The 23,010-nt window shown below is 37.6% G+C and overlaps 1 protein-coding gene across 1 annotated transcript; it reads left to right on the top strand.

Moving 5' to 3' along the window:
• The first annotated feature begins 478 nt into the window (after positions 1–478).
• On the top strand, positions 479–22,933 carry ENO4 (enolase 4). Its single transcript, XM_069797065.1, has 14 exons — positions 479–664; positions 3,131–3,259; positions 4,467–4,657; positions 6,768–6,907; positions 8,988–9,157; positions 9,388–9,519; positions 11,026–11,091; positions 11,803–11,865; positions 13,958–14,125; positions 15,921–16,046; positions 18,326–18,521; positions 19,503–19,570; positions 20,134–20,251; positions 22,358–22,933. The coding sequence occupies exons 1-14, from the start codon at positions 485–487 to the stop codon at positions 22,528–22,530; spliced, it is 1,920 nt and encodes a 639-aa protein (XP_069653166.1). The 5' UTR covers positions 479–484; the 3' UTR covers positions 22,531–22,933.
• The last annotated feature ends 77 nt before the right edge of the window (positions 22,934–23,010 follow it).

Here is a 23,010-nt window from a genome sequence, read left to right on the forward strand (position 1 = left end):
AGAAGTGGAGTTACTGGGGCATTTTGCAGCGTTATCCTCACTAGACGTTTCACAAACCATAATCTGTCTCTCTTTCAGGACGATAATCTTACGCAATTTTGTTGTTCAGAGACTTTTAAAACTAAAGAGTACCTGCTCGAGGCATTCTGACTCGGAAGACCATGACCAGCCTCCGAAGGAAGCGCGAACACCGCACGGCATTAAGAAAACCAAACCAACCCTAAACCACCACCCCCCGGGCTCTCCAACCACACCCGGCCCGGCCACGCAGCAGGAGCAAGGGTGTTCGTTTAGCGGCTCCCTGGGAGCCGAGAGCCGTTTACCGAGGAGCCCACAGGCCGGGCGGGAGCGGCGGCGCCCTGAGGGAACGGCTTTCCCGCCCAAGGGTACCGGCGGGGCGGGAGGGGGCCAGGCGCGCGGCTCTCGCGAGAGCTCGGGCGGCCGCCGCCGTCGCCTAGCAGCCAGCCCGGCCCGCAGCCCCGCCATGGAGCCCGGCGGGCGGCGGCGGCGGCAGCAGCAGCAGCAGCAGCAGCAGCAGCGGAGGCTCCAGGGGCTGCGGCGGGAGGCGGCGGAGTATTACCGAGGCCAGCGCGTGCCGCAGAGGATGGAGGAAGCGCTCAATTCCCTCTTCACCCTGCGCCCCGCGGATCTCTACGGGGAGCTGGTAGCGCGGGGAGGGGAAGCAGCAGGCGGGAAGCTGCCGCCGCCCGCCCCGGCTCCTCCTGAGGGGCCGCCGATCCCTCGGCGGGGTGAGCGGGGCCGGAGGGGGCTCTCCTCGGCGAGCAGGGGCCTTCCTGGCCCCGCTTCAGAGGGGGCGAGGAACGGTGTGGAGCGGGAGGCGGCCGTGTGGCGCTCCCCCAGGCACCCGTGGGTGCTCGCCGTACCGGGCCTTCCCGTAGCCCCCTCCCAGGTACCTGGCGTGGGCGCCGGGCTCCGCACTTGCCCTCGGGCAAGGGGGGGTGCTGGCTGCCGGCCCCAGGGGTTTGATAAACCAAGAGGTTGATGCGAGGAGCTCGACGCCTCTGTGATTGCAATTAAGCTTAACTAATTTCCCCTCGACTCGGGCAAGGTCCGCGACGGTTTTGTGTTTGCGGCCAGCGGCGCTTTGACGCTGGGCCGAATACGTTTCTGCAGCAGCGGGGCTTTTTGTCCTGGGCTGGCTGCTCATCTCGACACAAAACCGAAGTATGTTGCCTTAGGAGGGCACAGGTGGATGTCCCGAATAAAAGTGCTGCTCAGCACCGTGACCTCTCGGGCCAGTGGCAACAAGAGGCTGGGTGCTATTCACGCTGCAGCAGTTCCTGGAAAGCAAACGGGCCTTAGTGGAAGTGTCAAGAGTCGGACCAATTTTATCTGTTCCCAGCTGGCAAAGTATTATGGATGGTAGTCCTACTGAAACATCTATTAGTGGTGATACAGGCATTGCCAACACTACAGTAGTGAGCAACTCTTGAAAAAAAAAAAATTCTAGTTTGTTCGTTGATGTGAAAGTGGCTGTGGAAATGAAACATTTCATTACGTCTTACACCGTTTCCCATCTCCCAGATGTTTTGCCACCACCAGTGGAAGGGACTAGAACTGGCAACACCTGTACTTGCTTTGCTTGGTGTTTGGTGTGTTCCTCTTCTATGTAGCTATAAGCGTTTCCTAGTTTTCCCATTTGGTAAGTCATGGTTTGGTGACTGTCTCCAATACCAGACAAAAGAATGAAACCAGTAAGGAAGTATGTAATAAACCTCAGGTAGCAACTTAATCCCTTTTTTTAAAGCAACATCAGTGTTCATTGAATATGGGCAGAGCCAGAAATATATTCTCATAGTTGGATGATGACAGTCCAACAGGCCCATTAAAGACCACGTTGGAAGAAGTAAGAGAACTCTGCCTGCCAGAAGTCTAGGTTTTCACCTTTCTCGCAGGGCTCAAAGCTTGCTAGCCTAAAATCCCAGATTTCCCATGGGATAGTGATCCCTAGCTATGTCACTTGTCTTGTGTCCTGTTACTAGGTGTGGCATACCGACAACTCTTTAAAACTGTGCCAGCCTCGTTAGCTCAAGTTCTGTCCAACCAAAAAACCTCTTCTAATTAGGAGAGTTTGGTCATTATGTTAAACAACCTTACACCAAGTATGTTCCGTAAGAGAGAAGTCTACAAAAGGAGTGATTATTGTTATTGAGGAGCTTGCTGACAAGCTTCTCTTCCTTCCAGATTATATGTTCTACTATGAAGATCTTTACTATTGCATCGGTTGAGTGTTAAGACACATGAGCCACTGTACATATGTCTTTGATGAACCAACCTTGAAACATTATTAGGTATCTAGGACATTAAGTACTTTCTATAAGCAAGAAGTATATTCTGAAAATACTCTTTGTTTTTCCCTGTTTGCAGCACATACAAAATTTTATGCATAGCATTTCACATGAGAACTTTTCCTGAGCAGGGGATTTTGGTTAAAAATTGTTTCTAGTATTTTTGTTAGGGAAAAAAAATTACAATATTATTTTATAGCTTAATAACTCCTTGTTAATAGATCAATAAATGAAAGCATGCTACAGGAATTTTAGTATAACATTAGGATCTAGTAGAGTTTTTTATGGATTTCTAAGAGTTTCTCTTGTCCAGGATCTTTTTCTCTGTTATGAGAGAGAAGAGACATGTATTTTTTCAAGATCTTATCCACAGACAAAATTATTATTTTATAGCAGCTCACTGCACAGGGGAGGTGGAGGCTATGTGAATTCTAATGGAAATGAGTTTCATGAGTATCACAATGACTATTTTTGGGTTTCGGTGTAAAGCCAAGTAAGCTTCGGACAAATGCCTGTTTTCTAGGAGGGTTAAGGAGATTCTGATACTCATCACTAACTTTCCCAAATAAAACACACTTTCATCTAACTTGGATGTGGCTTTGGACTTCCATGCTTAGATATGAGTTGGATCTGTTCCCTGGAATTTCATTCTTAAGCAGATAATATAGAAGTAAATGCGTAGTGTAACAGGAGTATTTTGAATACTGGAATGTATAAATGGATTTGCTCAGTGGTGGATTTGGTTGAAATATATTTAATGGAATAAAAACCTCTTTGCATAGAAATTGACTTTTAATGAAGTTCTTTCTCTTTCATTTAAGGCTAACTACTTTTCTAAATTTTCGAGAGCTCCAGTAATATGCAAGGTAGTTGGAAGAAAAGTTCTTGATGGAGTTGGCCAGCCAACATTAGAAGTGGAAATATACTGTACAGTTAAAAACTATGAGAAGGTATGAGCTGCTGCTTCCTGTTTTATTTATTTTAATAAGACAGTATCAGGGAGAGGTACCATTCCACTCATATCCTAAGGAACATCTTTAATGAAAGGATATGAATCCCTGTGACTCAACAGTTGAGTGTTATAACTTTGAAATAAAACTGTCATGAAAAGTTAGACAGTTGCAGCAACTATAAAAGAATTATTTTCCATTAATTAGACAATACTTCTCTTTTATTTTATGAGTGGGATGTGACAGTGCATCTTTGTATTTTAAATTTTTGTCTGTCTTAATGATCATGTAGCTTTTCCTTACACCCCATTTCTAGCCCTGTAAGTTCATTTTCCTTTTACTTTTTTTTCCAGATCCTTGTATTTCTATTTGTATGACTGTTTCAGAAAAATATAGTACAGGTGAAAAACACAGTATAGATAAAGGTACTTTTTTAGACTGAGCTAATGGGCTGATGTGCATGATAGTTCAGTCAAACATATCCATCTAGCACCTGCAATGCAAAATTGGTGGTGCATTGTCATCTCTCCCCCAACCTGAAATGTTCAAGATACTGTCTTTGCAACTCTAGCTGTTGTGGAGTAATTGTTTCTACTTTCCCTTGGTTAAACTATGGTTCACTTCATTCTTGAATTAAATATAATTTCATAGATATTCACAGTATGTAAAGTTAATACTATTAATGCAGGCAACTCTGTGATGTTTGTAAATGATGTCTTCATTAAGTGAATTTTCTTAAGTATTGTTTATTCTTCAGCAGCACAGAAAGACAAGTTTAAATTACCTAAGTAAGACAAAATGTAACTGATCATGAGGGATGGCATTAAGCATGAATGCTGATGAGTCATGCTATGACAGGCTACCAACAGCTGCAATAAAAGATGTCCTAATGACTGTATGGTCTTTAAAATAGTTCCATTCTATTCTGATAACAAAAAAATATGTGTAAAGCAGATCTGTCAGGAGGTTTTTGCCTAAGTAGTCATAATTTAGGTCAAGGAACTTGAATAACATCTGTGATTACCAAAGTATGAGAGACTAGGAAGAAGGTGCTGGATGAAAAAAGGTAAGTAAGTGGAGCAAACAGTAGATTTGGAGATAGGTACTTGTAGAGTTGGTAAGGACATAGACTTCTTAGTCTTTCAAATGACATTTCCAAGTTAGAAATTAAATAGTGTTTTAAGCCTTTTTACATTTTTTTTTCCAGAGGATTTGTTCCACTGTAATGTCTTCTCATTCTCAAATATCTGAAAATGCTTTACCTGACACAGCTGAAGCTGATGAGAGAGAAAGAAATGACTCTGTTAACACTGCTGTGGAATGGGTCAATGAATCACTGAACACAATGTTAAGAAACTTGAAGCCTACTGACCAGTGTAAAGTTGATAAGGTGCTTGGGTAGGTCTTGCATATTATGCAAATCATTGCATTTGAAATATACACCGTTAATTTATACTGTAAATGAAAAACATATAGAATATTCAGTGTTTTCTACTTTTTTTATATATTTTTAAGAGGTGATTTCTCTATCTGATACATTGCACTGTATTATTTCCTGATTTTTTCATAATTATGATATGAAAATCATGCTCTTTTTTTACAAGGTTTTATACATGGGATACAAAAATAAGGGTCTTTAAGAAAAAAAAGCCTAAATACATTCATGAGTCAAAGACACTAAGAAACTCATTCAGTGCCAGTTTAATTCAGTGAGGATGTTTTTTCAGACTGGGACTCCACTTCTTCTGTTCATTGCACTGCAGAGCAGAAGTGGTATGAAAGGCCTGTGTGTGTGTCTTCTGCATTGAGCTAATCCACTGAAAACATGTATATACATACAGTTTTCAGGTTCTGGTGGAGTCTTCTTTCTGAGCAGGCTACTTCAAGAGGTTTCTTACTTGGGACAGTTAGTTTCTTTGGAAACATAGTTTCTTTAGTAAACATCCGTGTTTATTTTTTCATACAAATATTTCTTCTTTGGAGCATCCCAAAGTAAAAAAGAATGTCTTTCCATTCAAAGAAGTGTGTCTGGTTTTAATAAGAATAAAAGACGTAAGGTAAAAGTATAACAGATGTATCTGAATGTATTTGTACAGTAACATTAGAGGAGCTACCTGGCAACATTATGGCTTTCTTCATCCTGGAAGCAGCAACATGGCCTGTCATCCTCTTGTGTAGTTGGAAGTATCTCTTTCAGCTGCGTCACTGAGGGGAATGACACTTTGCTGTAGGGGTAGTGGTTGGGCTGCCGCACTTAACACAGACTGTAGCAAACAGATCTAATTACCTTCCACGTGGATTAGCTTTTGGGGAAACCTTGATGAAGGGAATAAGGACTCAATTGGAAAGAAATTCTTCCAAATGAAGTGAGTCTAAATAAGATTTTAATGTATTGTTTACACTACTTTATATATCTTACATACTCAGGTTGCCTGAATTGGATGACTGTGACCCATGTATGCAGTTTCCACTTTGTGCATGTAATTGAAATCCAGCCTGTCGTGGTTTAACCCCAGCCAGTGACTAAGCACCATGCAGCCACTCACTTCCCCCCCACCCAGTGGGATGGGGGAGAGAATCGGGAAAGAAAAAAATTAAACTGGTGGGTTGAAATAAGAACAGTTTAATAGGACAGAAAGGAAGAAAATAATAAGGATAATAACAATAATAAAATTACAATAATAATAATATAAGAATTGGAATATACAAAACAAGTGATGCACAATGCAATTCCTCACCACTCACCAACTGATGCCCAGTTAGCTCCCGAGCAGCGATCCGCCCCCCAGGCCAACTCCCTGCAGTTTATGTACTTGGCATGACATCATATGGTATGGAGTACTCCATTGGCCAGTTTGGGTCAGCTGTCCTGGCTGTGTCCCCTCCCAACTTCTTGTGCCCCTCCAGCCTTCTTGCTGGCTGGGCATGAGAAGCTGAAAAATCCTTGACTTAGTATAAACACTACTTAGGAACAACTGAAAACATCAGGGTGTTATCAACATTATTCTTATACTAAATCCAAAACATAACACTATACCAGCTACTAGAAAGAAAATTAACTCTATCCCAGCCAAAACCAGGACAAGCCACTTATGATCTTGCAGCCACTTAGATACCCAGTGTATGACTGACCTATTGGATTAGCAACTTAGGCCAAGCTGTTGTATGTCATGAAGTTATGACAAGATCCGTTGCTGCCCATGCAAAGCAAATACAACCTTCACACTAAGATTGTCTGCCCAGAGCTGACTTTCAAAACGGTGTGATTTGAAAAGCGCATGTTAAGGTTTATAATATTTGCTTGTGGTTCTTTTTGTTTAACCAATACTGCAGATGACTACCACAAAAATAATGTCATTTATTGACTTCTCCAGCTTCTATGGCAGGAGCTCAGATAGGTGCCCTTAATCTACCTCTTAGCATGTTCTTTAGTCTGTATACTCTGTCTGCTTGTCACATGTCTAACAATAATTTGAGCCAGTAATCTTTATGCCTCTTCCCCTCTCAGTGAATACTTTAGAAAAAAGGTAGAAGAAAAAAAAGAAATTCAAAACCAAGAAGGAGAAGAAGCAGAAGCCACTCTTGCCCTTACTTCAAGCACTGCATCAGCAACAGCAATATCTGGCAAAAAAAAAGCAGCAAAACCAGGTTTTAGTTTATTTGATTTTAATATTTTCTGCAATACAGATATTGATAAAGGTTGCTAAAATACTTTCTGAAGTATTCTGTGGACACAGAATGCTTCAGAACACAACACAGTCATGTTCAAAGGGTTTGGCTACTCTCCCTCCTAAATCTTCTTTCTGATCACAGCAGTTTCTACTGCAGAAATAAGAGAGAGGAAAATAGAGTTTTCTCATCATTCACATGCATTGGTTGAACAGAGTTTTTGCCTTTGTTTTACAGTTGGCTTAGACAGGAGGTTATTACTCTTCAGAGTGAGGAATAAGAATGGAGGAGGATGCAAATGAAGAACAAAAATGAAAATGATAAGGAAAGAAAAGGGAATCACAGAACTGAACAGGAAAATGGAAATAGAATTAAGATAGAAGTTGAAAAGAATGGAAAGAGGGAGGAAGGGAAGTTTCTTGCTAACACTGAGAAAAGGAGGAAATAAGGTGAAAAGCAAAAGAGAAAGAAGGGGGAATGATGGGCAGTATAGAGTAAAAAGAAGTAAGCAAACTATCCTACTAAAGGAGAAAATGGTGTGAGAGTAGAGAAATAGGGCAAGTATATAGGCCAAAAAAAAACCCAAAGGAAAAAAGCACCATATGTTACCTCCATATATGTATTAGCCTCAGAAAAAAAAGGTTTATCATTTATTGGAAGGGTAGAAAATTTTGGCAAATTATTCTTGTCAGTTTAGTTTTAACTGTCATATACTATCAGTAACCAGTTAATGTTAGATGTGTGCACAGTAAATTCACCTTTGACCTGAAATGTAACATCTGCAGTTGTCAGGTCTATCTAGACACCATCATGCCGTATATTATACTTTTAGTCAAGCTTCTGCTGATACATATATTACTTGTTTTCACTAATTGTGTTTTCTTTATACTTGTTTGTGACAGTGACTGTAATATTACTGTTGGAATCAATACCTGACTATTAGGAGCCAATGATTATAAAGCTACTGGTTGTTACAGGAGACCGCTAACAGATAGTGACTTCCAGTAGCAGGTGCTTTCAGAGGTAGCATCTATATTCTAATTTATGCAGGTTACAAAGTAGTGTAGTGTAAAGGATCTGTGCAAAACACTGCAGTTTGTCACAGTTGCTGAGTACTTGATTACTAGTGTCTATGTGTGTAGCTCTTCATCCTCAATGTAAGAGGTGTAGGATCTGTGTATAGTATGCAACTTACGTATAATCTAATCTGCATATCCAATTAAGGCCCTATTAAGAACATTTTATCATAAAATAGCAGTTGTATCCTGTAGTATTTATATTTTATTGAAATCAAAACTTGTACGGCACTCCTATTAGGAACCAAAGTAGTTGGTCACCTTTATAAAGTCCCCAATGCATATGATTCTTGACAATCAGACTGCTTATTTCAGTTTCACTTAGGTGCTTACTGTACATGTTTATGTAAGCACTGTAGGCAATAAATATGATAGTGGGAACTGCTGGGTTTCAAGCATTTTGGCAAAAGTTACTCCACTGTATTTGAAAGGGAAATAAGTTATTGTGAAAATGTAACAAGACTAGGCATGTGGAACATTTAAAAGACCTGTTTTCTGATTGGAAAATCCAACTGTAATAGGCCTAAATTTTTTTCACAGTCATTATTAGAAGAAATTAGGTATGTGTACTCCCAATCAGGTTATAATGTAATCTTCCAAGCTGTTTATGCAAAAGCTGAGGAGACAGGGAGGACGATAAAGAATACTGAAATCATGCTTATGAAAGGAACCTTAAAAAAGATGTAATGTTACTGGTTATAAAACGAGGTAAATAAAAATACAGATTTCAGTTGCTGAAAGGTCTCCAAAAGAAATAGATTTGAAATACATTTGAAACCAGAGTGAAGACAGATATTTTGCTTACTTGTAAGGTCATTTCATATAAAACAACTGACAAGATTAAGTTTAAAATAAGAACTGATTGTTTTGTAATACATTGAGTACATACTGAAATGGCAATATAGTATTTACTCATATAACTGTGATACATAAGCATATGTTTTAAACAAGAAAATACTTAGCTACTAGTCTCTGTCTTGTAGGAAAGAAGGTGGCAGTTGCAGAGAGAACAATCCCACCTGCAGAACCCGTTGAATCCGTGCTTTGTGGCAGCTTAGCCATTGGGGGAACATCACTTGCCATAGCTAAGGCTGGTGCCACCATTAGCCATATCCCCTTGTACTTACATATTGCACTGCTGAAACATGATCAGGTAGATACACATGACTTTTTTTAAAGTTTAATTTATCCCAGTTATCACAATTATTCTAGAATTCTGAAGCCAGTAGTCCCTTGTGACAGTAGTATTTAATATACCTCATAGAATACACCCTTAAGACCGTTGCCTGTAGCAGTCTTTGAACCCTGTGCAATAATTAAAATATATAAGAAATTATTCTGATTTTTAACATTTTTATTTTCACATGGTACTCCCAATTACAGGATTCACCTAAAGAAATGACCCTACCTCTCCCAATGGTTACTCTGTTGAACTGTGAAAAAATTTCACCTGCAAAACTGAAATTAGTGAAAGAAGTTATGCTTATACCACCAGTTCAGTTATCACTCAAACAGGTACTGTTTCGTTTTCATTTTTATAAATGTATTTTATAGGCTTAATATAAACTACATATGTATGTAAATATATAGATCTTTTTAATATAGTCCTTACAAACCGTGTTTTTCATTTCTTGTTTGCTTGCAAGGCCCAAGTTTTAACAAATGTTAGTGCAGAATTCTAACGCAAGGAACATTAAAAGAAGTAAATAGATGAAGATTTAAAAGAAGATACATGAAGATTTCAAGTTAAAAATAATGTGTTAGTATAGAGGAAAAAATCAGTACATCAAAGAAGATGTAAGGGAATTGTGTTACACACCAGTAAGAGATTTTAGTTTTGTTTAGAATGAATTGTGTTACACACCAGTAAGAGATTTTAGTTTTGTTTAGAATGTGATTTTACATTAGTAGATTAGAAATAGTAGCAGTTGATTTATAGAGCATACAAAACAATACTTGTAACATTCACAGGAAAGCATGAAATCTTTGGGAATAAACTGCTTTAAAAAATGAAACTGTGATGATAGAAGGGAATACAAAGCAGAAGAAAATCTATTCAAGGAGCAGGAAGGATGGATGAGACAGGCTGGATCAACCCTCTCTTTTTGTTTAGCCATGTGTTGCATTAAAGAATATATCTGCACAAGATGCCTACAGTAGGGCTGCGATTTCTACTTTGTATGCTGGTGACCTGAACAAATAGCTAGACTCGATTCTTTTTCCTTTTCCTTTAACTTTTTAGAATTGTCACCAAGAGCTCTTAATAAGGTTGCTAATTCTGTATCTTTCAAAGACATAATGCCTCCTAGTGCTCATGGGAGAGGAGCAAGCTGTTTGCTGCAGTGCAAAAAACCATTTGTCCTGTGTTGATGTGTTGTCAGCTGTGACTGACTTCTGCCCCCTTCAGTATTCCTTTACTGGCACAGTTTAAGAAAATCTGAGATGTAATTTACTAAGTTAGCATTAAACTTTTACTAACTCAGCTGAAAAGGATAGAGTCTTGCGTTAAAAGCAATGGATTCATTTGATTGGAGTGTTCCTCCATTCCCCAATGTTTAAAATGAAGACAGCAATTTTTTCCCTGCCTCCTCGAAATGTTCTGAAGGTAAATACATTCAATTTTGTCAGTTTCCAGTTAGAAAGTTGTAGATAGAGTCACAATTGTGAACAGTGATTATCATCTTCCTACTTCTCAGATATTACACAGACCCAGATATTGCTTACTTGTTAGATTTGGGAAGGGTTCCTTTTGGGGAAGAAGAAACCACTTTCCTTGCCATCCCATTCAACAGCATAATCAAATACTTCTGTTCATTCCACTGCTACTAACCCTTTATCACTGGACACTTGACTGCATTTTGTGGGTGGGGGGACTGTGTTAAGGAAGTCTATTATAGTTATTTTTAAAATGACTTTATATTAAGATCTGCATTTAGAATAAGTGTTCTCCCTCTTCTGATTTAAGCTGCTAAAATGAAATAATTTATCTTTCTTTTGAAGATCACTGTTGTTTAATTTCAGGGCATAGAAAGAGTTCTGGTTATTCAGAAAGAAATTATGAGACTGTTGGACCCTCCAGGCAAAGTGGTACAGTAAAAATGTGTAATAATGTGATGTACTTCATTTGTTTTTTCTACTACTATTGTCTTTTTAACCTTAAATGTGGAACATTTAGCCTGTTATCAGGCTTAGTCTTATGGCACGGAATAGAAGATGCATTTCTCTGGCCATTTGGTGATGTTCAATTAACAAAGACAGAATAAAAAATTGTTCAAAGCATAGTAAGACTTTCTGTTTGCCTGAAGAAGTATGCTGGGAGTAAATGGTATCACAGTGAATATACAATATGTGGTTCTGATCTTGCCAAGTCTCACACACACGTGATGTATTACTCAAGGTACTAATACTGTAGTAGTATATCAATCTCAGTATGTGCACATGCTTTTTGCAAAGCGAGGTTGTTGGGTTTCTCCAAGAACAGAGTCTAGATTCTCATTTCTGAGATCCCCTGTATTTTTGATAGGCTAGGTGAGAGTCTTTTGAAAAACAAATGAATGATGGTTGGAGTGATGCCCACATAGAAATAAACATTTGAAATGAGTTACCACCACAAAATAAAATTGGATAGTTGCTGATAGTATTCAAGGTAAAACAGAAGCTATTTCCTAACTTAAATATTTGGAATCTCTTTAGAACAAAATTCAGTCTTTTTTTTTTTTTTTTTTTTATTCTAAGGTGCCTCTGTCATTTTTGGACTTTTCCATGAAATTGATTGATTTCTTCTTTCACTCCCAACAGCCCAGTCCTCAACCAGCAGACAGTAAGAAAGGCAAAGCACATAATATAGGGAAGAAAGCTCCGGTAAGAAAAGAGGTTTTCATTTTAAGCCTTCAGCGAGGTATTAACAACAGCAGGGAACCAAAATGTTTTTAAGACATGAAATATTAATCTACATTACCATTTTGGAAAGGTCAAGGGAAGACTTTTAAATATTCCAAATGCTTATATTTTACATAATAATTTGGATTCTTCTGACTATACCTTCACTTCCTGTGGAACTATAACAGAAAGGGGAAATTTTTCTGGAATCTGGTCATTTTTCTCATATAGAAATCAGTCCTGGTAAATTATCCAAATAAGCATTTTGCAGGCCTGTAGCACCAGCAGAGAACATGCCGTTTTGATCATGTAGGCCATAAAACAATTACCTGTAAGACTTGCATATTGTGCTGTTTCCTAACTCTGGGAGCATAACTCCCCTCTTAATCATGCTGCATTAAGCTCCCAGTTCCTGTTTGAGGTTATAGATAATGGCAGATATGATCCAGTAGGTAAAGGGCAGCAATCACAATAGTGCACAGGGCATTATTTTATATGACTCAAATGATCTTTTTTATCACTTCAAAACCTGTAGTTTATAGATGAGTTTTCCAAATAGTGGGAGGGAAATGCCATGCTGGTTTTGCTCTCCATTCTGAGACGACTAAACTATTATCAGGTGAGAATCTTTGCCGTTATGGAGTACACAAAAGAGAGGATGAATGAAAGTTTTCCTATTTTTTTGTTGCTTAAACAACACAAAATTCATCATCATTAAGCAGCTGGCCAATGTTTTCCTGGTGGGTATTTTCCATATTCTTATCAGAATATGTACTGCAGTTGCAAGTTAAAATAATTCTTAAGATATGCACAAGGAAACAATGCATTAGATTCTCTGAAAAAGTTCCATTTATTTCAATAGGAGAAAACTAAAGGAGATAGTAGTGAGACTGAATTTTAAACTGATAAAAGCACCATGTTAGTTTGAACTTTCTGGGGCAAAAAAAAAAAAAAAGGAAAAATTACAAAGTAGGCAGTGAAGAAGAAGAACTTGTTTAGGTTATAGAAGTAAAGACTAGACAGAAAAAAATGTTTTTCTAAAGATAGACAATGCTTTTAATAAAATGTAACAAGGCACAACATGCGGATGCCTTGAAAATTACATGAAAATGCAGACTTAACCTCTATCTCACATTAAATGCAGGGAAACTGCAGCATTTCTTGTTGTCTATTGCTGCAGCTTAGTGCTCCAAAAGCAACAAGTCAAATAGATTGTCTCTCCTTGCAGATTGCTCAAAATAATCTCATAACAATTTGACCTGCATTTTATTCCTAACTTTTTATGTGAAGGAACATTCATGCATCCTCTGTAGCTAGGCCTCTGTTCTGTCTGCTGTAGTTAGTTCTCTAACTCTTGTCAAAACCAATGCCTTCCAATTAACTTCTCCAGTCTAACTCAGGATTATATCCTGCTGCTTTCTGGGCAATTTAGGGTCATTCTTTATAATCCCAAATTTACAGACTTTAAAATTAAAAATCAGTGTTTGAAAAACCTACAAAAAACCTGACAACAGAAGGACACGTGAAATATTTGCTCAATGCACCTCTGCTTGTGGCTCATGTCCAGGAACACTGTTCCTGAGGCAGACAACCACATGCGGCTTTGCTGGAGGTATTTCCCCCGTATGAAATTTGTTCCTTCTAGACATCTTGGAAGATTCTAGTGTTTCTTAACACTCCATAGAGGCAATATCAAAGTTGTTGTTGAAGATAAATGAGTAAAAGCTGTTTAAAAGTGGAGAATATGTTTTTGTGGCAAAGGGATGGTCTTTTACATAGCATCCATGACAACTCGGTGGTTGTTAAAAGTGCTTTTAAAATCTTTCTGTAAAGCAATACTGGCCATATAAGAGAGAGAACTACATGACTAGACGTATTTGCAAGGACTATTCATTAGGACTTGATTACCCCTCATTCATAGAGAATTGTCCTTAAAGTTGCCAATGCAATTTCTGAGAACGGATTTATATTTTGATGACTGAATGCAGACTGAAATGATAGTGAAAAATATAAATATAAATATTATATATATACATGTGTGTAAATAAAGTGATTATTTTTGTTTTACTTTCAGCCGCAAGCCTTAAAAAGAATATCACACTTAGGTTGCCTAATAACAGGATGTGATAATCTAGAACAACCGCTACTCCTAATGCAAACAGCTTGCAACAATATGGGTCTGGAGCTAGGAACAGACATGCACTTAGCAATAAATTGTGCTGCTCATGAATTAATGGATTATGTAAGTTACTTTCTATAACTATTTTTTTTTGTTTTTTTAAAAGGAATGTAGCTATTTGTTAACTTCATTTATTATTACATTGCTTCTAACTCTGTTTTTTAAGGTAGCAATCAAGCAAACCAGAAGAATTGTCTCTGCATTTATAAATTATGGTTGAATCAGTCCTACAAGTGTAGTGGATATGTATTGGACTGTGAGTGCAAGGGGACAAGACATGCAGACACCATTGTGGTAGCTTGATGCAGTGGGACCAGAGAGAATGCATGTATTCCTCCTCCCCAGCTGTACCAGAATACTGGTGGTGCACCTTGTGTGGGATAAGGCTCACTGGACCAAGGCAGACCTCCATTACAGCTTGTGTCCTGCCTACAGCAGCTCTGTTACTTTCATAATTTAACTTTAATCATTCAAATGGTATAAGCCTGCCTGCATCAGCCAGGTTTATTCCTTTTCTCTATTTATTCAGTAAGGTTTTTCAGATCAGTCTGTGTCAAATACAGTGAACTGTTTTAATGGGCAAACATCTACTACATGTTCTACTTAACAAACCAGCTTCATTTCACATTACATCTCAGACAATTTTGAATTAAAGTATCAAGTGGCAAATCCTGTTTTGTTTTGGTTTTTTTGCTTTCACCACAAGGTATAAATGAAATAATTATCTTCTATCCACCTTGCTTTCAAGGATGAAGAACACGAAATTACTTACACAAGTATACTTCTGTAATTCCTTCACATTACTAGATGCTTATTTCTCCATTATATTATGCTACATGTGTTGTGTACTTCAAAATACCTTGACCTTTTTGTGTATTTTTACCATGGAGTGTTTGTACATCCACTAACATTCATTTCATTGTGTATCAACATTAATTTTTTAATTCTTATTTTTCAATATTTTTATTTGACAAAGTTTATTTATCTCCAGCTGAAGTCTTAATGTTCTTGCCCCTTGTTCCAAGAGCAATCAGGTTTCTCTCTAAGCAGAAAGAGAAACTTCCTATTCCATTTAATATCTCATGAGATTTTGTGTATTTGGGTGTACTACAGTGACAAACCTTCCATTACTAATATCTTTTGTGAAAGCAGTTGCTTTCCTAACAGTCTGTGATATCAGAATGAGGAAAATCTTAACCAATGAATTATCAGTAATTCTGTAACTTTCTGTTATCGAACTGCTAAAAGTCACTAAAGCAATGAGTATTCTGGCACAGTTTGACAGTGTGCCCTTAATAATCCTCATATGTTGCGGTTTGTGCTTCCCATAATGATGAGACTAGTTTTAAACTAGTCTTTTTTTTTGAAAGGGGAAAGAAGCAAGGAAAGGCAGTGTCTTGTTTTTGAGCACGGAGGGTGCACTCTTTTCCTCTAGCAGTGTTTTCTTAATGAAAATGTGGACAAAAAATTAATTTTTTTTGAAAAGTGAGATTTTTCATGCAAGATTCAATAAAAATGACAAATATTGCTAACTTTGTGAAAAAGTACTGTAAAACTGTCAGTGTTGCCTAGAAAATGCTGAAATAGATCTCCCTTGTTTTGGGAGTGGCATCTTTCAGAGACTTCGGCATGAGCCCACTGGAACCCACTGTTACTTTAGGCAGAGTTTTCTATAACAATGTGCTGACCACTTAGACATAGAGTAAAGTAGACAAGTGAATGTGTGCTTATTGAAGAACACACAATTCACTGCCTTAATAGAGATACTAGTGTCACAAGATCTGTATACTTATGTTAGTACTCTGGGTTTTAAAGTATTACCTTCCTTATCTTTTATACTTTTTACTTTACTTTCTAGGTTAAAGGAAAATATGAAGTACTCACTGGAATGTTCAAAAGTCCTGACGAAATGGTTGACATGTATGTGGAACTGATCAATAAATTTCCTTTTATTATTGCATTAATAGATCCCTTAAGAAAAGAGGTAAGATACCACAGCGCAGTCCTTGAAAAATTGATAATACTGTTAAGTGGCATATCACTGAACTTTTCACATTTTTACAAACCATATAAAATATGAAGCTTCTGTTTTCAGAGTCTTTAAGCACAAAAATATCCCTATAAAAATGTATTTAACAATTCATTTGCATAAGTAACTCTAAATTTTTCTATACTTTTGACATAATTCCTGACAGAAAATAATACTGGCATGAACAGAATATGGTCAGTACAAATATTTTAAAGAATTACAAGCATTGGGTTTTTTTTCTGACTCTACTTGCTAAACCACTCACATTTTTATTACATTTTCCTTCATATGTAAACAAATAATTCAAATTATAAAACAAAACTATAAAATTCAAGTGATATATAAATTATATTATATTATATTATATGGGAGGAACTAAAAATTGGACATAATTGTATATGCCTTAGAATCACCTAAAAAAATTATAGCTGCTATTCTTTATGATTGAGATTTATACTCAAAGCCAGAACAAACCTGTCACTGGCAGCAATGCTCGGCAGAATTTTTAACATGGTAGTAAGATACTGTGTATTTACCACTGTGATCAAAGTTGGAGGAGTTAATTTAGTGTGGCCAATAGATTACAACAATAAAGTAGAATACTATTAAGCATGCTATCACGTTATAGATGGATGAAAGAAACAAATTGCATAACCTTAAATATTAGCATTTATACATAAAAGATTAAGTTTCCATCTATTACAAAAAAGAGAAAAACTTAATTGTAGCAGAACCTACAATTGTAGACCTAGATTCTTCAGTTGCACAACTTAGTAAAAATTTGCTTTTGCTGTCAAATTGCACACTTTATCTTCTTTAAAATAAGTACATGGGGTTTGTTTTCATGAACAAAACATGAAGACTGTGATTGAAGGGGGATGCAAAGTGATGTTGTCTTTGTGCATCTGCCCAGTGCCTGAATCAATAATTCGAAAACGGATGAACTGCAAAATCCATCTGATTTTGTTCTTAACTGGAACTTTAAAAGTTTATTTTTCTAATATCTGTGTTTACTGTTACCTCACTCTGGTTAGCCTTGCCTCCCTGCACTGTTTCAGTCTGACTCTCTCAATTACCCGTGTTCCAAAACATCAGATTATTCCCCACTCCTGCCAGGCCTGAGAATCCTTGAGAATTCTTATGAAGAAACATATTTGCAATATGAAAATCTGCAGGAGAATTACAACAGGTAGTGAAGTACAGTTTGAAATAGAATACTATTAAGGGAGATGCCTTTCCTCCTCCTCCCCCCTCACAAATCTACAGTTTACCCATGCCCCATCTTTGCCACAGATAATTAGGTCCTTAAGGATTAGCCCTGGTACCAATTCAACAATTCATTGCCAGACAGCAGACCACTTTAGTGCTTAAGTTTTAACATTTGTTCAGGTGTCAAAAACTTCATTTTCACTTACATGTGGGCTTGAAATCCTTATAGGAATGGACCCTTAAACAGTTTGCAACTATGTAGATACAAAAGTCTCTCTGATCTGCAGACCAAGAATTATTACTGGCAGAATTATTAACTAGAAAAGTAATTTTTTTTAATGTAAGAACTTTGCATTCTGTGGACACAAAGAAAGCAAATTAATTCATAAATTTCTTCTTTCAAATTATTTACATGTCCTTGTCCTTTATTTATCCTTAAATCTCAGTACCATGTAGACAGTGCATTAAAATCAAGAAACAAAGACCCTAAAAAAATGGAGCTTTGCTGGAAAGAGAGCATTGTAGTTTCCTGTTCCCTATGGGTCAGTCTTACAGCTCTGATCATCCTGTCTTGATAGGTGTCATTGAGTCTATGACTGCCTCCTGTTTCATTATTTTATATTCAAACAAATCTTATGACACTTAAAATATTAACACAAGAATGACTACTCTGAATATTCCATTTAAATTAAATACATTTCAGGAAGGAAATCAAAATAGCAAACTCCTAGTTAATTTAATTTGAAATATTTTAAACTCTACTTGTATGCAACTAGCTTGGATTAATTCCAGATTAGAATTTATGTTTTCTAGCAAAATCTTAAAATCCAAGCAAAATTCCAGTGGTATGTTTTTCTTAGGTGGACAGATTTAAAATACAGTATAAAATATAATATATTTATATGAAGGGTACCTTTAGGATTAAATCCAAATTTTTTTTTTTTTTTTTTTTTTTTACCTCCTCAGTTAGGCTTTTCATTCAGTTTAGTTTTTTAAACTCCAGTTATTATTGATTGTTTATGCAGGACAGACAGCAATGGAATAACATATGTTGTGCTCTTGGTTCCAAATGTTACCTGATTGCTGAAGATGCTGCCAAATATATTTCCCAACTTAAAATTGATGAAAACATAAACATACCAATGTGCAGTGGTGTTGTCCTAAAATATATTAACCAAACTAAGGTATCAGACCTCATAGAACTTACTGGACTTCTAGACGGTGAGTAGAGAGGGGAAAATGCTGACTTTCAAACGCTGCAAGTCAATAAATAGTGTTGTTACACCTGTAAATATTACATCTTTTTATTTAATTATTGCGACTTCTAATTTAGAAGGTGCTTGCCAGCAGAAACTAGAATTCATGTTTTCATTCACAAATCTCTGTTCAGGAGCTTAAAACAGCATTCAAGGCTTCAACTATAGTAAATTAATACACTGTGGATGCTTTGAATGTGGGTGCCCTTTGACATTGCAGCTCAGTGTCATGCAGTTAGATATCAGAATAAGACAAAATAAAAAAAGATGTAGTTGAGTAATCTGAATTTTGACTAATACTAGTATTAATAATTAAGAAATCCAACCAAGTCCAAAATGTTTAAAATTGCAGTTTATGTAGATTATTGACTACGTATTATTGAGCCTTTGTGGTAACAGTACTAAGAACTTGTGCAGTTTCATATGTAAGATTTCTCTTTGTATCAATTTTTCTTTACTCATTTTTAAACCCAAGGAATAGATGGACAAATCTAATATATCCAAGTTCCTTCCTTATTCCTTCAAAAAGCCCCGAATCACTATATCAAAGCAAGTAAATAGCAATGTAAAGATTTAATTCAGTCAGGATGGTAAACTCTTTTTTGCAGTGAAGAAAAATCATTACTCTGGTAAGGAGGAGCACATTTAAAATAAATAGAACAGCTTCCCAGTCTGTAGAATACATTACCAGACAGATCAGTGAGAGACAGAAATTAGGATAGGTTGTTAGATATTCCCTTAGCCATGCTGAAAATAATATGTAATGTTAATGTAACAAACTAATAGAGTTTACATTGTTACGAGATGGGTTTTGTTGCTTTTACTCCTGTTTGTATTTAAGCTTAGATAGCCCAAGGGTAAAAAAAAAATGAAAAGTCCAAACAATTTCTGTGCTGAATATATAAAATATACACTAATGAAGGTTTTACACTCCCGTTATATATAGGTCAAAGACATATTACCATATTAGGAAGTCCAGATGGAGAATCTTCTGATGATAGCCTTGTGGATCTGGTAAGTATTGAAAGCTGTTCAATTGCAGAATTGCCAAAACACTGCTTTTAACATGAACTATTTTTTAAGGAGAAAGCCTGTTTCTGCTTGAGAAAGAAATAACGCTTTACAAAATGGGCTTTTTCTAGAGAGTTGCCTTTTTTCCCCACAGATAGTTAATCTTTGAGTTTAAAGAGAACACACAGGAAATTTGCCAAAGCCAGGAGTATATTCAAAAGTGTGTATGATCTCTTTGGTTGCATTAGGTTATAAAAAAATCTGAGTTACTTAAAACATTTCTGAGTAGTAATAATATTTTAGGCAAAAATTCTGAACACTAATATATTTAGTCTTTTTGTATTAAAGCTACATTTGCAAATAAAATTTCACTTCATACGCCAGTGAAAATTACTGTTTGCATCCACAAATCTTTCATTAAGAGATTTTATTTCTACTTAGAGGAGGGTTTTTATCTGTAGAAAGATAAGAGTGTTAAATTAGAAGTAGGATAGCATGCTTAATAATTAAGAATGACTTCAGTTCCCAAACCGTGTAGTTTTAAAATATGCACTTTCTTGTTTAAGGCTGTTGGACTGGGTGCCAGGTTTATCAAGTTGGGAGGTCTTTCCCGCGGAGAAAGGGTGACCAAATACAACCGCCTTCTTGCTATAGAGGAAGAACTGGCCAAGAATAGAACGCTACGTATGAGCTTCTTTCTTACTTTGTTTTCAGCTTGCAATGAATACGAGAACAAAGATTGGAGGGAGAATGATTGAAACTGCACCACAGGAGGGAAGCGAAATCAAAAGACTATAAATAAGTGCTGACAAAAAAAAACTAGGATAGCACTTGCCACAATGTATATTGTTGTCCTAATGGATTATCTGTTTACTGAATGTTAAAATAGACCCCTTCTTGAGGAGTAGCCTACATTAAGCTTTTTCCAGAATTAATTGGTTGGAGTCTTGAAGACCACAGTGCAAAAGGAACAAAACAAAAACCATGCATATAACATGCCGAAAAGCTGCCAAAATGGAATTTTAGGCCAAATACCCCACCTCCCTCGAGCCCCTAAACATATATTGCTAACAAAACTTCATTTCACAACCCTCCTTTGTGCGTTACCTTCCCAGCAAAATGTGTTTGGAAAGCTACAATTGCACGGGTAAGCACTAAATAAAACCGAAGTTGACGATGCACGTTCAGCCTTAGCCACTTGTATGCATCTGCCTGCATTTCAGAATCTGCATCTTCTTTTTACACTATATGCTACACTGTTAAATGCTTGACAGTTCATTAGAGCCACTTCTCACTTGCTCAGGTATCAATCAAGACAGAATAAAGGCATACAGTCTGAAGGCGAGGCAGAGAGGCAAGGAGAGGAAGAAAGGAAGGAAAGGGTTTGCAAGAATTTATTATGCCTAAGAAAAAGAAACACGAAGGAGATCTAAGTCATTTTACCTTCTTGTTTCTAATAATTTTCAATCTTCTGTACATAGGATAGCAGCACTTGACATGCATACTGTAGAACAAATGTTTTATTTAAATTTTTTTTTTAGTGAAAATAGTCTGAGTTTTCAGAATCTCCTCCTTGCTCATATATAATCATTGTAAAAAACAGAAACATAGACAGAAATTCTTCTTTTGCTAAGAAAGTAGTTTCACAGAATGCACTTTTCAAAAACAAGACAGATAATTATAGAACTATGAATTTTAACTGCCTCAGCAGTATTAATATATTCCCTATTCAAATGGCATAGTCTAAACAAAAGAGCTCCAGTTTGACAAATATTTAGACCTGTATCTCATAAAGTGAAATAGCAACAACTCCCGAAGCCGTTAATCGTTTGGCAGAAATAAAATCCAATAACTAAATCAACAGCAGGGAAATACTGAGATAGCATGTCTGAGCTGCATACCAAACTCTTCATTTGGCCGGGCCGCGAGCTACGGAATACACTGGAGAGCTGAGAAGTAGAGGGCTCTGTAAAGTGGCTCATCGACGGGAGGTGACACTGACCCATCAGGAGTGCCCCCCAGGAGTGACTGAACGGGGCACGCAGCTGGGCCCAGCAGCACCGTAACAACAGGCGCCCTGGGCTTGCCTGCTGCCTTGCCCCCTCTCCCTACGAGTAATTTGGGTTGCGCAGGAGCCTCGGCCTAAGCGGCAGCCCCGATGCCGATGCTGTGTTTCAGCCACCGGATTCATCTGGAGGGTGCGTGTGAACTGCTTGCCACCTGAAGCACAGACCCGCCACCCCTCTGCTGAAAAGTAACGGGTATAGCTGAGACGTAGTCAGCGATGGGGTGGGCATTCTGTAGGTGGCAAAACGGGGAGTTAGGTGGTGAGCTTAGGGAGGAAAGAGTGTCACAGCATTGGGAAAAATAGCAGTGAGAAGAGAGCTGAAGTGGTAAGCTACAGGAGCAACATCCGAACGTGGGCTTACATGAAGTTGTTAAAGGCTGGGGTAGAGAAGCAGCACAGTCAGCTCATGGGAACTTTTGCAAGAGCACCAGGGCAGAGGAAGATGGGTGTTCGAAAAACGGAGAGCAAGGTGAGATGATTAGTGAAGAAGGGAATGCAATAAATATCCCAGCTCAGGCTGCTGTGCGCCATGCCCTAATCCTGTAATCAAAGTGCAGGACTGTCGCTCCTTTGTTTCTAAGGACCAGACTTTTAAATGTGTTTAGAGACTCTTGTAAGCATCACGTGGCATTTTAAAAAAATCAGAGTGCACCAGAGAACATTACAAGAAACAGGATTACAGCAAACATAAGAATGAGTTTCTTTTTTCTCTTCTATTTCAGGTGAGGCAAATCTTGAATTTATTGCTTTTGCTGAAGAACCGCAGCCAGAAAAACAACTTTACAATGTACTTCCTCCCCCAAAGCAGGACTCGTTGCCTCCACAGCTCTTTCAGCCAGCCCTGCAGGTTCGCAGCCTGCCTGCTCAACTCCCAGAGAACAGCACACTGACCTAGGTTGTCAACATTAACTTTTGAGTAAAATTCTAAAAAAAAAATTCTAGTAAGAAACTTGTATGTTAACTATTCCTTAATCCATTTATTTTCGAGCACTTTAGCCAAACATTTTTAAAAGCATTCAGATACTAGCTTCTCTTTTCCCAGGAGACCATTGCTTTCAGCTGAAACCAAGTTAACTGAGCAGTGGCTTTAGTTTGAAAACACCACAAAATTCTGTGCTGTATTTACAAATTGACAAAACAAATATCTCTGTGTTCAGTCCAAAACTAAATGTTTGTTTTGGGAAAGTTGAAATCTCTCTCCATACAAAGAGCAAGCTATTGACAAACAGTAAAAAAACCATTTTACAAAAAACAAAGGCCTTGACTGTTATGCTGCTCCATCCCCCCACACACCCTCAATGCTGCTCTTAGATCTAGCCTACGAGGGAAATTTTGCTCCAGTTCTAGCTAGCTATCAATACAAGCGCATCAGTGC

Source organism: Haliaeetus albicilla, chromosome 11 (genome assembly GCF_947461875.1).
Source record: "Haliaeetus albicilla chromosome 11, bHalAlb1.1, whole genome shotgun sequence".
In the NCBI taxonomy this organism is placed as follows: domain Eukaryota; kingdom Metazoa; phylum Chordata; class Aves; order Accipitriformes; family Accipitridae; genus Haliaeetus; species Haliaeetus albicilla.